This window comes from Barbus barbus (assembly GCF_936440315.1).
Source record: "Barbus barbus genome assembly, chromosome: 41".
Taxonomy (NCBI): domain Eukaryota; kingdom Metazoa; phylum Chordata; class Actinopteri; order Cypriniformes; family Cyprinidae; genus Barbus; species Barbus barbus.
Genome location: NC_136719.1, coordinates 4764272 through 4783153, shown reverse-complemented (window position 1 = coordinate 4783153; position 18882 = coordinate 4764272). Strand labels below are relative to the sequence as shown.

The window sequence follows — 18882 nt, the reverse complement described above, 5'->3', positions numbered from 1 at the left end:
TAGAAAAGCTATATCTGAAGGTGAAAACCCAAATAATGAAACCAAAACGGCTTCCTCTACATCAGCTGATGTTTTGAGTTTTGCAGCTGTTTATGTTTTCTTTCTCCCAGTTTTCCTCCCACTCTTTCGCCATCCGTTTCTTCTACAGCACCGCAACGATCCCAGGTCCAGCTGACAAACGCAGAGGAACTTGCACAACGCTCCCTCGTGCACTTTCAGTTCTCTTCATCGTTCAATAGAGGAACTGCTCGCTCCAAACGCCGCGCGTTTTTCCGACCAGAAACCCAGACGATGTGCCGTGCAGAAGCTGTCGAGATGAGGCCCTCTCTAGCCGCTGATCCTTTTGATGCACCCTCCGCCGAGCAGCCAATCCAGCTGTGCAGTAATCGCTCTAATTAGCCTGTCTGGCCCTGTCAAACGCTAGACTACAGCACTTGCTTAGCATTGTGGTTTAAACACGTGTAATCTCATTGACTACCACTTTACATTTCGGTTTCTGACAGACATATGTGACCCCGGACCACAAAACCAGACATAAGGAGAAATCTTTGGAAATTGAGATTTATACATAATCTGAAAGATGAATAAATAAGCTTTCTATTGATGTATGGTTAGGATCGGACAATATTTGGCCGAGATACAACTATTTGAAAATCTGGAATCTGAGGGTGCAAAAAAATCTAAATATTAATTTAAGTTCTTAGCAATGCATATTACTAATGAAAAATTTAGTTTTTATATATTTACAGTAGAAAATTTACAAAATATCTTATGGAACATGATCTTTACTTAATGTCCTAATGATTTTTGGCATGAAAGGAAAATCAATAATTTTTCATGAGAGCGACACCTCAAGAAGCACCAACTATTTTAATTGAATCCAAAGATATCATAATGCTTTTTGTCATATTACTTCATGTAAGGTCGCAAGAAAATGTTTTGTTGTATTTATTTAGAAATACTTTTGATAATAGTTGGGTAAATGTGTCCTGGGATTGAAGCGATCGTGGCTTGGTAAATGTTTTTTTGCCAATATAAAGGCTGATAATGGCTGAAAAGAAAGGAGGAGGATTATGTCTCACACCTGGCGGAAGTGTGAAAGGTTCTGTTTCCTTTAACTAGTTTGTCATGCAATTCTTTATTTCAACAGATTTACAGGTAAATCCTAGTATTTTAAATTTGCGATTAATCATGACTGTGATTAACGCGATTAAAATTTGTAATCGATTGACAGCACTAGTTTGCGGGTTGTAATCAATGCACATTTATGCCAAATGATTGCTTATGAACTAATGTTGATGAATTATTACAATGTTTACTATACAATATTTATTTGGTAATATGTTTTAGATGGTTGTAAGAATGCATATTTTATTTCCGTCATCAACAGTGCAGACATTTCAAAATAAGAGTCACTGTGTGTTTCAAGCTTTTTTCCTGGTCATTATTGATATTTTGGGAACATAAACTGTATTTAGTTTAATTTAATTTAATTTCCATTTAATTAACAACTATTTTATCTGGGATTCCCCATCATCGGATGGACAGACTACATTTTTCAAAATATTATTTAATAAATACTAAAACCATAAAAATATTATTCATTAATTGAAATAAAATAAATGCAAACTGAAATTATAGAACAAATTTATAAAAAAAGGAAATAAATATATATAAAAAAAAAAGTATTTCATTTAGTTTATAAGCTTCAACTTAACCTGATGTACTAAAATAACCACAATCAAATAATAATTAAAAAAAAAATAATAATAATGCATTACAATTTATGATATTTGGTCAACTAAAACTATACTAAAACAATTCAGATGACTAAAATATGACTAAAATTAAATGGCATTTTTGTCAAAAGACCATGACTAAATCTAAATTTGCTGTCAAAATTAACACCGTTTTGTGCAAAAAAAAAAATCTAATTGTGATTTAAAATACACACACAAAAAAACAATAATTTTAAAAAGCCAGGTTTGCTGTACTTCTATGTAGGGAAGCACAATTTGGCCAAAATGTTGTGATTATTAATATAGATAAAATAATTAAATTGATAATAATAATTACTATGGCAAGCAAACACAACGCATGTAATTATTTAATTAAGTAACAGCTTTTGCAATTTGATAATAGCACTAAGCCATAAATCACGATTTCTGTATTATTTCAATTAATAGTTTAGCCCTAGGTTTATAGCAAACAAATGATTCTGGGTCAGCATAGCTGTCTAATGATCGAAGTCACTTTTTGTTTTTTTTTCAGTGCTTTTTGCCAACTGGAAATTTTCTGCCAAGACATGATTTTATTTTATGTCTTCGTTTCTTTTTTGTTCACTGAATGATCAACATAAACTTAAACAAAAGCTCAATGTTCTGTCCCTCACAGCGGTTTCATTTGAGTCAAATAAATAAAATCTTACACAACAGTTGCAAAAATTGGGGAAGAAAAATAAGAAGAAAGGATAGAAATGCAGGAAGATTGATTCTGGGTCAGCGGTGTGTAACACGCGTGTTTTTGATGCATCATAGTTCCTCATTTTAAAAACTGATCATAGCTCGTCTGGCACAACTGAATCATGACTACTGAATCAAAGCAGTCAATGAGTGACTCACACAGGACTAAAACCACTTCAGAGCACTTTTAACACCCTTCACTGATGGGGTTTGATATTAAACAACTGTATCTGTTTCTTTGATTATAATAAACGTGCATGTTTGCTTTGCTTAAGCCAAATTCATGAAACCATTGACCAATGAATGTTACTTAAGTTTAAAATTATGAAACCTATTTATGCAATCTCTTCAACAAATGCTTTGCATTGTGGCCTACCTCTTATAGGAAGTGTGAAAAATAACATGGAAATGATTTGTCACCAAATTTAGCTTTTTGTGCACATAAATTTATATTAATATTAGTGAAGTGACGTGTGGCCAAGTATGGTGACCCTTGCTCGGAATTTGTGCTCTGCATTTAACCCATCCTAAGTGCGCACACACACAGTAGTGAACACACACACACCGTGAACACACACCCAATGCAGCTGGGGGTTCGGTGCCTTGATCAAGGGTCTCACCTCAGTCGTGGTATTGAGAGCGCTGGACATTCACTCCCCCCACCTACAATCCCTGCCGGACTGAGACTCGAACCTGCAACCTTTGGATTACGAGTCCGACTCTTAAATCCGATATTAACACATATTCTCAGGGAACGCAAAACTTTTAGGAAAGAATAATTTTACAAGCAAATGCAACACCGTACACATTTTGAATTCCCCATGAAACTTTGTAGTTGCTCACAAAACTTCTTCCTAAAATCTTTTACTAAATTTTCCTTGCAAGAAAAGAGCAACTGCAAGGTCCACGAGCCAGGACTCAAACTTAGGATGCCTGAAGCGCCTAAATGTCGGCACACTGGCCACGAGGCTATCTGCACGGACAATTCAAGAGTTTTAAAAGCAAATGCAAAGTTAGTCAGGGACAACGCAAAAGTTTTGCGAGTAAATGAAAAATGTGTTGGGTGAACTAAACTTTTGCAAGACAACTAAACTTTGCGAGCAAATGCAAAATTGTTAGGGAGCATACTAAAGTTTTGTTAGTAAATGCAGTATCATTAGGGTATTCAACATTTTTAAGAGTGAATGCAAAGTTTGTGAGGGAAACATCAAACATTTGAACGCAAAGTTTCTCAGGGAAGCAAACCTTTTGCAAGAGAACAAAATTTTGTGAGCAAATGTTTTTGGGCAATTCAAGCGTTTTACAAGCGAATGCTACATTTCTCAAGGGAACACAAAACATTTGTGAGAGAGAGCAAAAGTTTTGTGAGCCAAAAATATTTTTTTTTCCTTCCATCTCATAATTTATTAAAACCTTAAGGGAAACATACCATGATATAAAATTACTTATACCGTTATTTACAATTTCAGTTATACAGGCTTTAGTTTTTAATATGGATATAATATTAAGTATATGTTTTCAATACTTATATACAAGAAAAACTATAGTAAGTCCATGTCTCTACCTTAAGAGCTTATAAACTAAACGCCAGCACTACGTCTACACAACAGCCCTTATCATGACAAGCAAATCTCTGCCTCTCAACTGGCCACATTTTCTGCTGTCATTATAAAAAGAATGTGTGTGTGTGTTTGCAATGCTCAGGGTAATTTTCCATTTTGGTGTGCGTGCGGCATGAGTAGATGTGTGTATGTGTGTGTCAGGAAAAACAATGAGTACACAGTCCTTTGTGGCCACACCCCCAGACCCGGACACTGCAGTAGCCAATCAGAGAGCTGCGTCAGAAGGAGGCTGACCTCCTCCACTCACCTCAGAGCACTGCCATGTACTGTTAGAGCACTATCTGAGACCAGTCCCATGATAACATATGAAAACAATACTTGTCAAAAAGGAGATTTACGTAGAGCAGCAACAACATTGCATTCAGGGAAAATCAAGAAATCATACTCCCAACTGCTAAATCCTCTGACAAAATCTGTTTTATATTAAATCACCATCAAGGGAACCTCATACTGATAACACATCTGTTCAATCTTTATTTGACCCTCCAACTAGCACTCTCTATTCTAATTCTATTCTTTAAAAAGGGAAAAGCGCAGGGTCTTTGCATCTTTATTTGGTGTGCTGAAGGTGCACTGTGCGCCCTTGGACAGCTCTGAGAGTCACGCTGCTCCGGCTGTGCTGCATGGAAGCGTGTCAAAAGGGGAGGCACCAACAGCCAATCCGTACACAGAGGAGACGCGGGGAGAAACGCAGCGCTCGTCACACACGAGCCCACAGCGCTGAACACACCGCTCCGCTACACATGTGAGGAATGAATCTCATGGAAACTGTCCAGACCAGTAGGATTTTCTTGCACAGACACTGTATTTTCATTTTCTTTTCCCTTCAAATGATCATTATTAAAATGCAAAAATATCTTTATCATTACTTCATATTTATTATATTTTATTTTTTTTGAAAAACGCCTTTGTGTCGGACCGAGTCACAAAACACACTTGCAGCCAATCAGCAGTAAGGGGCGTGTCTTGTAATGATACAGTGCTCAATTTAAGTGCACGGGACGGATATTAGCAGATCGACTATATATAGAGAGAGGTGGCAGATAAAAAAGGAAAATATTTTATTTTTTTAAATGACTTGTTTCTTATGTTATATGACGATATCAGGAGAATCACCTTTGAAAATAGTAGGAAATATAAAAATAAATAAAATTGAAAATGATGAGGTTGCATTTTTTACTTTGCATATTTGCATATTCACTTTTGATTTGTTTTCTTAAAGTCTATTAATAAAATTTCAATAATTTATAGTAAATAATTATAATAAATATGTATATATATTTATAATAAATTATTTCTACTGCAATACATTAATAACACTTTAATAGTCATTTTTACATTTAATTTTATTTTCATTTATATTTTTACTGCATTAAATGGCATTAAATGTTATTGTAAATGTTTTACTGTATTCCAGGAGTGTATTAAATGTTTTGATTTGTGATGTATTTGAAAATATTACCTTTGAAAATAACAGGAAATAATAATGTTAGGTATATAACAGAACATACTTTATTTACTTTACGCAATGCATAAATTGATGCAATATGTTTGTGTATATTTTGGTTGTGGGGTCAAATATTGACAAAAATGGACATGTTTTCATGAGATTCATTACTAAATATAAAATGATAACATGATTTTAATGACTTAGTCTTTATATCGACTAATAACATTATGATTGTCAAACGTCTAACAAAGCAATGCGTCAGATGTGGGTGATGTTTATACACTTGACAGTGTAGTGGTTTGAGGTTTGCTTTGAGAACACCTACACTAGAGGGTGCTTTCTCTGTCACGTTTCACCTTCACAGTCACCTTCTGTGAGAGACGCCGGTCATTACAGGTGGAGCGGGCAGCAGGAGGAGGAGCAGGACAGGTGCAGCTGTCAACTCTCTGCAAACTCGCCTGGCAAACAGTAGTGTGTTAATTATAACAAAGCATGTAAGAGAGCACACTTTCCTTTCACAGCTCGACAGGCCTCCACCACACACACACACACACAAACACACACACACACACACACACACACACACACACACACACACACACACACACAAATGTAGTTTCTGTGAAAAGGTAAAATGGCTTTGCTGTATGTTAACAAGAGAAGAAACATTAAAGAGGAAGGAGCTCTTTTCAGTAATGTTTACAGTCTGTTGTCAGCCGTCACATAGTGGGGCTCTTTGTTGTAATATTTACAGGATGGGTGGGGAGCACTTCATTCGATTTGTTGCCTTCCATTTCCATAATTAAATTTGATTCATTCTCTCCTCACTTGGGCTTGAAATCTGTCTTTCAGTTCAGGCTCAACTGAGGCCTAGACAACACACACGCTGAGAAAACACGCAACAAAAACACAATTATGATACTGGACAGTACTGGAATACACTTTAGATATTCATCCTCATACTCTCATTTTCAATGGTGTCAAATGCAAGTGTGCTATGTTAAAACTAACACATAGTAGGCCAGTCTATTCAGCAAGTGCTGGTTGACCTATATGATTTTTTAATTGCTGATATCTAAATTTAGGTCAGCACAATACGCCATTAAGTAATGTGTGCAATACAAATAACTTTTTTAACTAAACATAAAACAGACAGGACTTGATTTTAACAACGAGACGTGGCGACCTCAGCCGAAAAGTTGTTTCAGAAGTGAAGCAAGTTATTATATTTTGATTATATATTACAATATTCATTTTTATTATTATTAGAATAATGTGCTCAGATGAACAGTTCACAATAAAACCATGAGTATTTTATTTGATGACACTGTTACTAAATGTACTGTCTTATTTTAGTATTATTTATATTCTGCTCTAATATTAAATTAGCTTTTATTTTTATATTTTCAGTTTCCTTTTTAAGTTGTAGTCATTTTATTATGTTTTGTCATTTTTGTTATATTTCCGTTTTGCTTCAATTTATTTTATTTTATTTTTTGCTTACTTTTTTCTTTATTTCAATGAATATTTTTTTTCATAGTTTTAGTTAAAGGGATCATCGTTTGCAAAATTCACTTTTACATGGCGTTTGAACATAAATGTGTTTTGGCAGTGTTTGTACACAACCACCCTATAAGGATAAATATCCATCCAGTCCTTTTTTAAAATCCCGATAAATGATAACCCCTTTCTCAAATCAAGCCAATCTCAGATTCTTGGCTGTGTGACGTCACACAGGCCAAGGCCCCTCCCACGATTATTTTAATGTAGATCTGCCCTGAGTCAGCTGTCAACAGTCCGCCATTGTTTCGAAGCCGGAGCAGATGTAGACAAGAATGGCTCCTATAAGCGACTGAGGTGTTCTGTTGTTGGATGTAACAATGAACATAGCAGTAGTCATTTACTCCCAGCATCTGAGCCGCTGAAGACGCAGAGGCTTATGTTTGTTTTTATAGGGAATACACCCCCGATCTACCTAAATGCATCTATGTTCGCACGAATCATTCATGATCCAGCTTCATCTACAGAAGAAGTGAGTATAAGTTTTTTTTTAAAGAATCTTTGCAAATCGTCTTTCCTAATAATGTGCTAGTTAACAAGTTTCGTGGCTAAAGTAAACAGTACTGCTCGTCACTCCACGGAAAAGAGGGGCGGGGTTTTTGACAGGGTAAAAAAGGTGATTTTTACACTACCATTGAGAAATTTTAACCAAAGTATGTTATAGACTTTTCATTAAGAACCTAAAGAATCATATCAACTTGTGGAAAATGGGCATTCGATGACCCCTTTAATGATATTACATCAGAATAAAACTTACTTGGTTAATTTTTACACAATATTTATTCACAATTCACTATAAAATTATCAATAGATTTTGAAAAAAAAAAAAAATTGGGAGCAAGTAGGTCTAACTTCTCCAGGCCTAACTAAGCTGGAATAATTACAGGATCAATGCAATCATCTCAAATTGACTCAAATTGTTGGTCTATAAGTACTGCAAATCTTCCAGATATTTACAAAGGTTTACAAAGTGCATGAAATTGAAATCAGAGGCGTATTTAGAGATTTGGGGGCCCTAAGCAAGCATTCCCCCCTTGACTGCGGGGCCCTACGCATTTGTGTTAGCTACACGCTACTGTTTAGGCACCGCTGTAAGATTACTGTAAGGCTGATGATACAAGGGGCAACTTTAGTTAATGTTGCTCTCAACGGGCAACCAGGTGACACACAGGGCCCACGACCGATCTGAAGTATCCAGATAGAAATTTGTTACCCATTCTCAATGAGAAAGTGCTCAAAAAGTTGCCCCATGTATCATCAGCCTAAGAACAAACCTTGGAGCCCAAGCAAATCAAAAAGTTACATCAAACTGTTTAGCTTTTAGCATCTCTAATGGAAATGGGCCCAATATTTGTTCAGAAGCAAATACAAGCATTTCTTTGTTACGCTAATCTGTAAATCTCAGCTCTGAAGTCTATAAATGAACAGACTGAAGTCCTACCTCTGGGCTTGTGTCATTTACCATAGCTCTTCTTTACTCCGGTTAGCGAGCGCTCGTCTGTTCACACTGCTTGACTCAATCCACTCTTCTCTGTATTCGTCCTCACTCACTCAACACTCAACTTTTATCATCTCTGCTGGAAACACTGACACACTCACACTTCACAGAATGAGGTGACGAGGAGGAAACATTTTGAGTGAACGCAGCTCTCTAGAGATTTTATCTGATTACAGCAGCTCTCTGCGATGATTCGTTGATTTGTCATCAATTATTTTACATCAAAAGATTACGATACTGTTGATGAATTATGACAATGTTTACACCATGGTTTTTATATTGTAATTTGTTGTAGATGGCTGTAAGAGTGTATATGTTATCTTCCTCATCTGTTTGAATGAGCAGCCAGCAATAGTAAAGTGCCAGTGTATTTCAGACTTACTCATAAGTAACAGTCTCCTTATGTATACACCTATTTTTTGGTTTGGAGCAGAAATAGCCCATTTAAAAACCTTGTTTACTTTTTGTATTCTTCTAATAAATTAGTTCAAATATGTGAAAAAGCTCCACATAGAAAGTCTAGGTTATACTTACAGTAATTACAGCATGGCATGAATGCAGCATCACAAACTTATCTTATAATACCTTTTTTAATCTAACATAACAAGCAACTTGATTTTACATGTTCCTCTTAGAGGTCATATTTACCAGCCGAATGTGGCCTGTTACAGCATAAGGCACCAATTCATCATTCATAATTAACATAATTGTATTAATATTTTTAGCAAAAACAACAACTAGCATTCAGTCATGTTGTGGTACAAGTTAAATGAATGAATAACACATACCAAAAGACCAGCATGTACAGATATCTGTTATTTGACCATAATAATACTCTAGTAATAGCACTCTGCATAAACCTATGTTGTTTATCCCACGCTAGAGACTCTAGTTCAAGTTTCCCTACACTGTCAAAAGATCTCCGATCGATCTTCCCCGTGTCCCATAACCCAGATGACACAAGACCGATTTCACAAGAGCATGCTGCATCTCACGCCACCACAAAACTTCAGAAACAAAGAATTTAACTCGAAGCCTCATTTACTTTCTCTATTGGCAAATATGTTTCTGGCTTTAGGCAAAAATCCAAACAAGTCTTAATATTTTCTTTAATTTGCTTTTTTGCAAGTAAACTGGTCTTGTTTTAAGGATGTATACAATTTTTTACTGGAAATACTGTATGCTGTATACTTCATCAGTCTGCTTCCTGTATTTTATGGAATATATTACACTGGCTCAGTTTTAAGGCATTTATGCTTACTGAGGTTTTAAAGCTACATTACCTTTCAAAAGTTTGGGGTTGGGAAGATGTTTTAATGTTATAAATAAAAAGTCTTTACATCTAGTAAAAATAAAGTCTCTTCTGCTCACCAAGGCTGTGTTTAATTGCTCAAAAATACAGTAAAAACAGTAATATTGTGAAACATCATTACAATTTAAAATAACTGTTTTCTATGGGAATATACTTTAAAATGTTATTTATTCCTGTAATCAAAGCAGTATTTTCAGCATCATTAATCCAGTCTTCAATGTCACATGATCTTTCAGAAATCAGTCTAATATGCAGATTTACTGCTCAAGAAACATTTATGATTATTATAAATGTAGAAAACTGTTGCGATGCTTCATATTTTTGTGGAAACTGTGATCATTTTTATAGGATTCTTTGATTAATAGAACTTTCAAAAGAACAGCATTTATTCAAAATAATAACATTTGATCAAATGAATGTGTCTTTGCTGAATAAAAGTATGTATTTTTTTTCCCAGGGAAACTTTACCACAAAACAAAAATGTGCACACCAGAGGGAGGTTCATATACATGCACCTTTGAAGGTTCACGCCTAAATCTTTTTTGGGAATTCTGGGAGGATCACAGAAAAAAAAAAACAGGAAGTCTTGAAATCTGACTAAGGATTTGTGCTGATGACCACCTAAAAATATACTCCTCCACCTCCATGTCTTGCGTCAAATTCCTAACCGCAGTGGCCTTGTAATCGACAAAGCTATGAAAAAAACCAAAGCAGCTTGCATGTCCTTATCTGTTATTATGCAACTAATCAACTTCTGAGAACAATCATCTTCCGTCTCTGCCCTTATAAGAAAAGGTTGACCGCCTCATTGTAATCAAAAACATTTCCATGAATGAAAACAGGAGTTTGAAGAAAAGAGAGGATTGTGAGGAGTGCTGGACTTCATCTAGTGAGCGAGTCGAGGATGTGAGGATGTTCTCGCTGACGGCAAACACCTGCTCCTGCCACCTGCTGCCAGACCAATATCAGGAGCGCAGAACTACCTCTGACACAGGCTGCAATTCATGCCAGCCTCTTAAAACTCAAGGGCATGTAGCACTGTATCAAAATAAATCATCTCAAAATTACAGAACAATCCCCTTTTTTGTTTAAAGATGCTCCATAATGGTGCATTACAAATTACTGAAATTCAAGTTATACGTATCTGCTTACAACTAAATAGAGCAACCAAATAGTGAACAGGTACTAAATATTAATATATGTACAGTCAAGGCCAAAAATATCAGCACCCTTGGTAAATATGATCAAAGGCGACAGAAAATTAATCTACATGGTTAATCCTGTTGATTTTACAGAAATCCACAATTAACGGCACCCTTTTATTCAATACTTTTTGAAACCTCCATTTGTCAGTTTAACAGCTCTAAATCTTCTCCTATAATGCCTGATGAGGTTAGAGAACACCTGACAAGAGATCAGAGACCATTCCTTCATCCAGAATCACTCCAGATCCTTTAGATTCACAGCTCCATGATGGTGCTTCTTCTCTTCAGTTCACCTCACTCATCTTCTACAGGGTTCAGGTTAGAGGACTGGAATGGCCATAGAAGCTTGGTTTTGTGCTCAGTGACCCATTTTTGTGTTGTTTTTGAGGTTTGTGTTTGGATTATTGTACAGTTGGAAGATCCAAACATGGCCCATTATAAGATTTCTAACAGAGTCAGTCACTTATTGATTTTTTATCTGTTGGTATTTGATAGAATCCATGATGCCATGTGTCTAAACAAGATGTCCAGGACCTCCAGCAGAAATATAGGCCCACAACATCAAAAATACAGCAGTATGTCATTGTACTTTTTATTCCTGTGTTCACCAAACCCATCTTGAGTGTTTGCTGCTAAAAAGCTCATTTTTTAGTTTCATCTGACCATAGAAGCCAGTCCCATGTTTAGATATTAAGAAGGGAAAAAAAGATATACTACAATATTTCAAGGGGCTGTGCTGTTGAATACAGTAACTTCATGCCGCATTGTTTTAATAAAAGTGGATCAATTCTGAAGACAATCATGACAACACACAGCTGCTGTTGTGCGTGCTTCCCCAAGATCAAACCTTTCGGTCAGATGACATGAAAACATGTGTCTGTGTGCTGGTGCAGAGCATCTGAAACGGTCAAAAACATGCACTTTTCAATGAATTAACTACATTACATCTGGGATTTATTTATTAAAGTCATGTTTAGAGACGCCAACAAAGAAAATAGTGTTTCCACACCATCTTCAAGTTGTAATGTGCAACTTTGTGTTCTAAATGAAATAGATGTGCATGTAACGGAGAAACAGTACGGGGCTTGTGTCTCGCGGCCGCTTTGTAGACAGACCAGAAACGGCTCTACAGTACATCACGATTTCAGTTTAAATAATCTCTTGTAGAAGAAGTCTCCTTTTATTATCTTATAATGTTTTCCTGCAAACACTCGCGACGTGATTGACCAGATTCTGAGAATAATCTTGAAATAAAATGAAAAAGTATAGAGTGGTATCAGCTAATGGGGTAGGCCATCAAAATCAACATTAAAACTTTAACAATATATTTTAGAAGAGAGGATTTCAGTACTAGGTATTTATTATATTGATACATATTTCTGTTGTGCAAACATATTTCCTGTATAAACGACTATGTCTATAACCTTTTCAAAGGGAATGTAGTATAATGTTATGGTTTCCTGTATTCATATGATCATTTTCTTAGTGACTTGAACTCTTGAGTTACATAGGGAGCACAAAACAATTCCTTGATATTTCGTCTGTAGCCTTTTCAAGACTGTGTACAACCTTAAACTTTACTGAATGTGTAGCTTTGAGCACATTGGTTACATATGTTTCAGCTGTAAGTGTACAACAGCACGCCTTCATTTTCGTAAAAAAGAAATACCGACTTTGTCAAACACTCTCAAGAAATTTTTCCTATTATGATGACAGCTCACAAAGAGGTGTCTTCACCTAAAACATACACAGTCCGACAAACAAAATATGAGCCGCGTCATCCATAATCCTGATCGTCTGACTTAGTAAAACATCAGTCACAATAGATCAAGAGGATGATTTCTGTATCCTGTATGCATTATAGCAATTTTTCTTAAACGATGTATACACTTTTGCATTTCATAATTCAATGATTTTTAGTCAATTCGTTTTGTGCAAAGATAGTTCCTATGTAAAGATTATGTTTGAATTCTTTCGATATCCTTTACAAAAGCGTGGGACATCACAGTTCTCAAAATATGTTTGCTTTACATCAAATAAATATGACAGAAGTGGAGAAACAAGATGTTTAGCACGCGCACACATTGTAGATGCTTATGTACACCAGAGATGTTGCTTTATTTGAGTCAAAGAAGATGGCGATAGTGACTGATGACATTCTTTAATGTTTAATGTCGTTGTGTTGAAAAAGTTTCTGTGGACAATCACCTCAAGGGAAATCATTTGAAACGGAGGTTTGTCAAAATAATAAAAAGTTCAGTCAAGTGTTCAATAATGTTCTTAAATGAATAAGTATGTGCTCTCTTTCCCATGCAAACTTGTGGAGGAGTCGTAAAACAAATACGGCCAAACAAAAGAAATGTGAATCGTGTCATCTGCTATCTGAATCCAGTGGAGTAATAAAAATATAATTTACAAATCCACGTTTAATAAGCTTTCACAATTGTTTTTGAAACAGATTTTCTGAATTCTATCTGCATTATAAACATTTTGTTGTCTTGCTATACTCTCTTTCTAAGTGATTTTGTCTCTTGAATGTACGAAAGTTATGGATGAAATTTATCAATACTCTTTACAAGAGTGTGGAAATTTTAACATGTTCAAACTTAAATGAATGTGCAGCTTTCAGTGCAATAGTTTGATTAGTTTCAGTTGTGATAGTTTTAAGGGTAAAGCGGCAAGACTTCATTTTCATGATGCTTCATGTGTTCGCACATCGTGGACAAACACAAAGTTGCACTAAAAGAAATATCTCAAACAGAAAAGACTGTAGCTTAATTTCTTGCCTAAAAGAAATGGTCTTTGCCTAAAAACATACACAGTCCAACAAACAAATTGTGAACGGCCATCTGAAATCTTGATAATATGACTCAAACTGGTGTAGCATGGTGTAAGAAACATGTAATTTACCAAAGATTGTGATTCTTAGATGCGACACATCACTAACAAAATCTGCTGGCATGCAAAAATACTGATAAATGTTTTAGCACAGCTATTTACACACATGAGAACTGTACATTATATCACTTGCCGTAGAAAATTCATTACCAGTTTATAAGGATTGTTAAGAAATGATGATAGTTGAAACATCCTTGTACATCTCTTTCATGTTGAGATGCTGTCGCTTTAATCTTTTAGTAAAACATTTCAAATGTCATGATACCTACAAAAGAGTCAAATAGTCAAAATGTACAAGTTTTGTGTTCTAGGTGAGAAACTTACACCAATAAAGGTTTCATTAGAAAACAACATGCATTCCCTCTGGCTGTTAAACACCACGGGTAAATAATAACTCATTTGAAACGTAGGTCTGTCAAATGAGAAAAGTTCAGTCATACATTTCAAAAACTCTTCTGAAGTAAAAAATGATGTGTTTGTCACAAACACGTCCAAAGAGTTTTCTACTCATGTGAGAAAAGCACTTTGGTGCATTAGCATCAGGCTATTTTAAAGAAATTAAAGAATAAAACTAAAGTGTCATTTAAAGCCAATAGACAGCATGATCTGCTTTAGTGACACACAATGCGTTTAAAACTTTTTAAACATATTTAAAACCGTAAGTGTAATTATTTTACTAGTTTTAAGTGAAATGTATATTTGTTCTTTTACAGTACATATATCTACAGGCTAGATTAAAATGAAAACATTTCTTAAATAACAACAAAAAAGTAAACACAACATATACAATTTTGCTCATATTTAAAATTGAGCTTACTCAGATGTGTGTGTGTGTGTGGCTCTGGTATACCCTACGTTATGGGGGATAAAGATGGCAATATCCAAAATCCTTGTCCTTGTGGGGACATTATTCATCATTATTCATTACTCAACAGTTTAACTTTATTTCTGAAGTTTGCATGATTTTTTTTATGTCAAAACACATTCTCTTAACCCAAGTTATTGTTCATTTATTACTATATGTTGGCCATTCATAGGATTATTCATGACGCATTACATGGGGGAAAAATCATTTACAGAATTGCAAGTTGTTCTATTTTGCATTGAAAGACAATATAACTGAATCAGATTTTTTTTTTTTAAATGTAATTTTATATAGTTGGATATAAAATAACGTCTCGGTTACGTATGTAACCCTCGTTCCCTGATGGAGGGAACGGAGACGTTATGTCATGACGACGTTAGGGGATTCACTAATGTGGTCAAGACATAACTCGCAGTGACCGACAGATAGGGAACATCTGTTTCGACCCACTGCCCTCAATCACATTGGATTTTTGGACCTTAGTAGTAAAAACCTTGGGTACCTCTGTAGTAGAAAAAGACACTAATGCCAGAAAGAGCATCACTTTGAATGAACACATACTTGAGCTGAATTATGAATTGCGCTCTGATACATTTTGAGCACATGCATTTATGCAAACTTGAACAGCAAAATGAGTTTGGGCCTAAAAACTTTTGGCTAAAGAATTTCCGTTATTTTTCCAGTGGATTTTTAAAAGCTACACTAGAAACAAACAAAAAAATTACATTCACTATAGAAATTTTTTATGAATTTGCAGTATTTCACTTAAAATAACAAAAATCCCTGACAATGTTTTTCCATGACTGTGGGAAGTGGGACCCCTATAAAAACATCACCAAAGCTGAAAGACAATCACATGCATATTTTGCATCCAGCTGTGATCCAACACACCTGTTATTACGCTCAATATTTTAACAACAAACCAAAATAGCCCCCAAAATTCATCCAGAGCATCTGAGGTATTAGCCTGCGCTTCTATATTTATGTTGCTAATTTTCACCTCATGGCGGCCAGAGCCGTCTGCCTCATCTAAATTAAGATCTCACCGTCTGCCAATGAAGCTGCATGGAAGACTGTCGTGGTGAAACAGCCTGGGAAAATGCATTTAGTGCTGATGGGCAAAAATATGACTTATCATTTGCATGCCTCAATGAGTCTTTGCATTCGTTTGATATAAATATAACACTGATGGAGAAGAACTCGTGCATCAACGTTCAGATAGCAAAGCTTCAGAAACTGTCCAGAGTGATTGCATATGCACATATATCAGAAAGATGTAAAAAAATCACATCAACTTACAGCTCAAAGACTTCACACAGCACTGCAGTCACACAAGCATCTGAACATCAACAATGCATGACAATATAATCTAATATATCTTATTTAGTTCAAAATGTATGTAGAATCTGATAAAACGTTGACTGCAATCTCTGATCTGGTCAAACTTTTGCCTGAACAGTAAAAGCATAAAAAAACCCACTTAGTCTGTTAAAACTTTTACATCTTTGTCTCAGTTTTGACTATAAATTCATCTGTATGATCATTTCTGTGGTGTTTCGTAAAATAAAATAAAGTCAAATAAAAACCAAAGCAAAACAAATCAAATAAAAATTAAAGCAAAAATAAAGTTGCAAATATCACCTAACTGCCCATAATAATAATTAGCAGTTTTTTTTTTTTATAAACTGACTTCAGAAATGTGTAAATATGCAAAATGTCTACCTCATATGAAACACTGCAGGCTGCACTTTATAACAGCTTGCAATACATTAAATAATAGAGAGAGAGATCATAGGTAATTATTTTAGTTAGAAAATATGTTCATATGGTGAGCCCGGGGCTAGTTGTCACACATAAGAGTGGTTTTATATGTTAGTTTCAAACATTCAGTTCAAAACACTCTTAAATTAGATTTATGTTTATTTTTATCCTCAAAAAAATAAAGTAAAAATAAAATAAAAATCTAATATCATCATATTTTTTGCAATAGCTGTTGGTAACAAGAGATAACCATGATAATGTATAATAACTGTAGATTTAACCAAGAGTTCTCAGTGCAGTGTCAGGTCGGGGCAAGTTGTCACATTTTAATGTTAACATTTATAATAATTCATAAATAACCGTATACAACTTATTGATCAATTAACACTGATTTGTGTTTCAAATCAACTATTTCAGTTTGTTGCAAAACTTACACTGCTTTGGTCACAAAAGTTCAGTTTGTGTTTAATAGGTTTTATATTTTATCCATGCATGTTATTGCCCAGGAGCAAATATGTAAAATACATATCGGTTTGTGTTTGCCTTCCAAAAATAATCCCACTCTAAAATACTGACCGGAATAAAAAGGGCGAAAGCTATCCTAAAAGCACTTAACCTACAGATCTGCTTTACATAATGTTTCTGAAAGTGCTTAGAAAGAGTGAAGTCTTCATACAGACACAGCTGCTTGAGTAAATATTTGCTGATGATGTTGTATCCTTAGGCGTTGTCTATTGTAACACTCATATATCGCCCGACACGACGCATTATAATAAGCGCGTCTGTCAACAGCGCGAGCGGCTGCGCGTGGACGGAGAGCGCGCAGCTGACTCTTATTAAAACACTAAACTAGCAGAATAACTCATAAAACATGCAAACAAATGCCAGACGCGGTGTTTTCTGGGCATGCCACACTTTTGAAAGCATGCAGCTGAGAACATGCATTTGTCAAACGCTCCATTCACTGACCTGTTTTTCAGCGGCTGGCTCTTCAGCTCGTAATACGTTTTAGGCTCCTCGTGAAATTCCTCTCCGACTTCAAAGTCGGGCACGATCCCTGATTCCGACTGCATTTTCAAAGTTGTCAACTTTCGTCAGCTCCCAGGTGGAAAATAATGCGTCAGCTCAAGAGCCGTACTTCCAGACGCACGAAGTGCCAGCCACCGCGATGTCAAGCTGTCAGTGCGCTCCAGCAGTCCGCTAGTTTCGTTTTGTAGTCCGTTAGGAGAGCTGTGTGACTGCGGCGAACGCGACCCTATGAAGCGTGGAACTACAAATCCCAGGAATGAGGACAGCCGTGTGTCAGCATATTTTGATTGGCTGGCACCAAAAATGTGGCGTTACCCTTAACAGCGACGTTTTTGACTTTGGCTACCAAAAAGGACGTTATCTACATGCTATGAACAGGAACATATTACTTGTTCAGTTAGAATTTAACTTTTTATTATTTTATTTTTAGAATTTGTATTCACCGCAGATAATCGTTGTTTTTTGTTTTTGTTTTTAATAGTTATTATTTTAATCTCTATGCAATTTTGTAAACAGTACAATCAATTTCCACGCGATGGCAGTATAATCAAATATATAAAATATCATAATCACTTCAACGCTATGATCCAGTGCCTGATTTATTTAAATAATTTTTTTTCAATAAAAACTAGCTTACATTTATTGCTTAATTTGTACTTAATATTTGAACTAATATTTAACATTACTAATATTAGACGTCTCAGTTATTCATCTGTCAAAATAAGATCCAAAATTGCATTTTAGTTTACAAACACTATTTAATTTGGTAGCTTACAGAAGTTAATTTAAGACAAACTGCTGAAGAGAAAGCTTATGATTATTGCACACCTTCTATTTTTCTATATATTTCTCTTGTATTAGTCTTATTATTCCAGCAGATTGATTTAATATTAAACATATTAAACATGCACATAATTTGTAGCACAATTAAAAGTAAAGGTGTTCTTGAAGTGTTAAATTATCATTTCATATGTGACCCTGGACCACAAAACCAGTCATAAGTGTCAGTTTTTTCAAATTGAGATTTATACATTGCTTGAAAGCTGAATAATAAATAATATTTTCATTGATGTATGGTTTGTTAGGATAGGACAACATTTGGCTGAGATACAACTATTAGAAAATCTGGAATCTGAGGGTGCAAAAAAATCTAAATATTGAGAAAATCACCCTTAAAGTTGTTCAAATTAAGTTTGTGCAATGCATATTACTAATCAAAA

At 35.2% G+C, this 18882-nt stretch overlaps 1 protein-coding gene across 1 annotated transcript in view; it reads right to left on the bottom strand.

Annotated features, from left to right (window-relative positions):
- LOC306860438 (microphthalmia-associated transcription factor-like) overlaps positions 1-17862 on the bottom strand; it is a 45825-nt gene extending 27963 nt beyond the window's left edge. Inside the window, exon 1 of the mRNA XM_079402156.1 lies at positions 17603-17862. Within this exon, the coding sequence (XP_079258282.1) occupies positions 17603-17706 (104 nt within the window). The 5' untranslated portion in view covers positions 17707-17862. The remainder of the gene's footprint in view (positions 1-17602) is intronic.
- Between the last annotated feature and the right edge of the window lie 1020 nt (positions 17863-18882).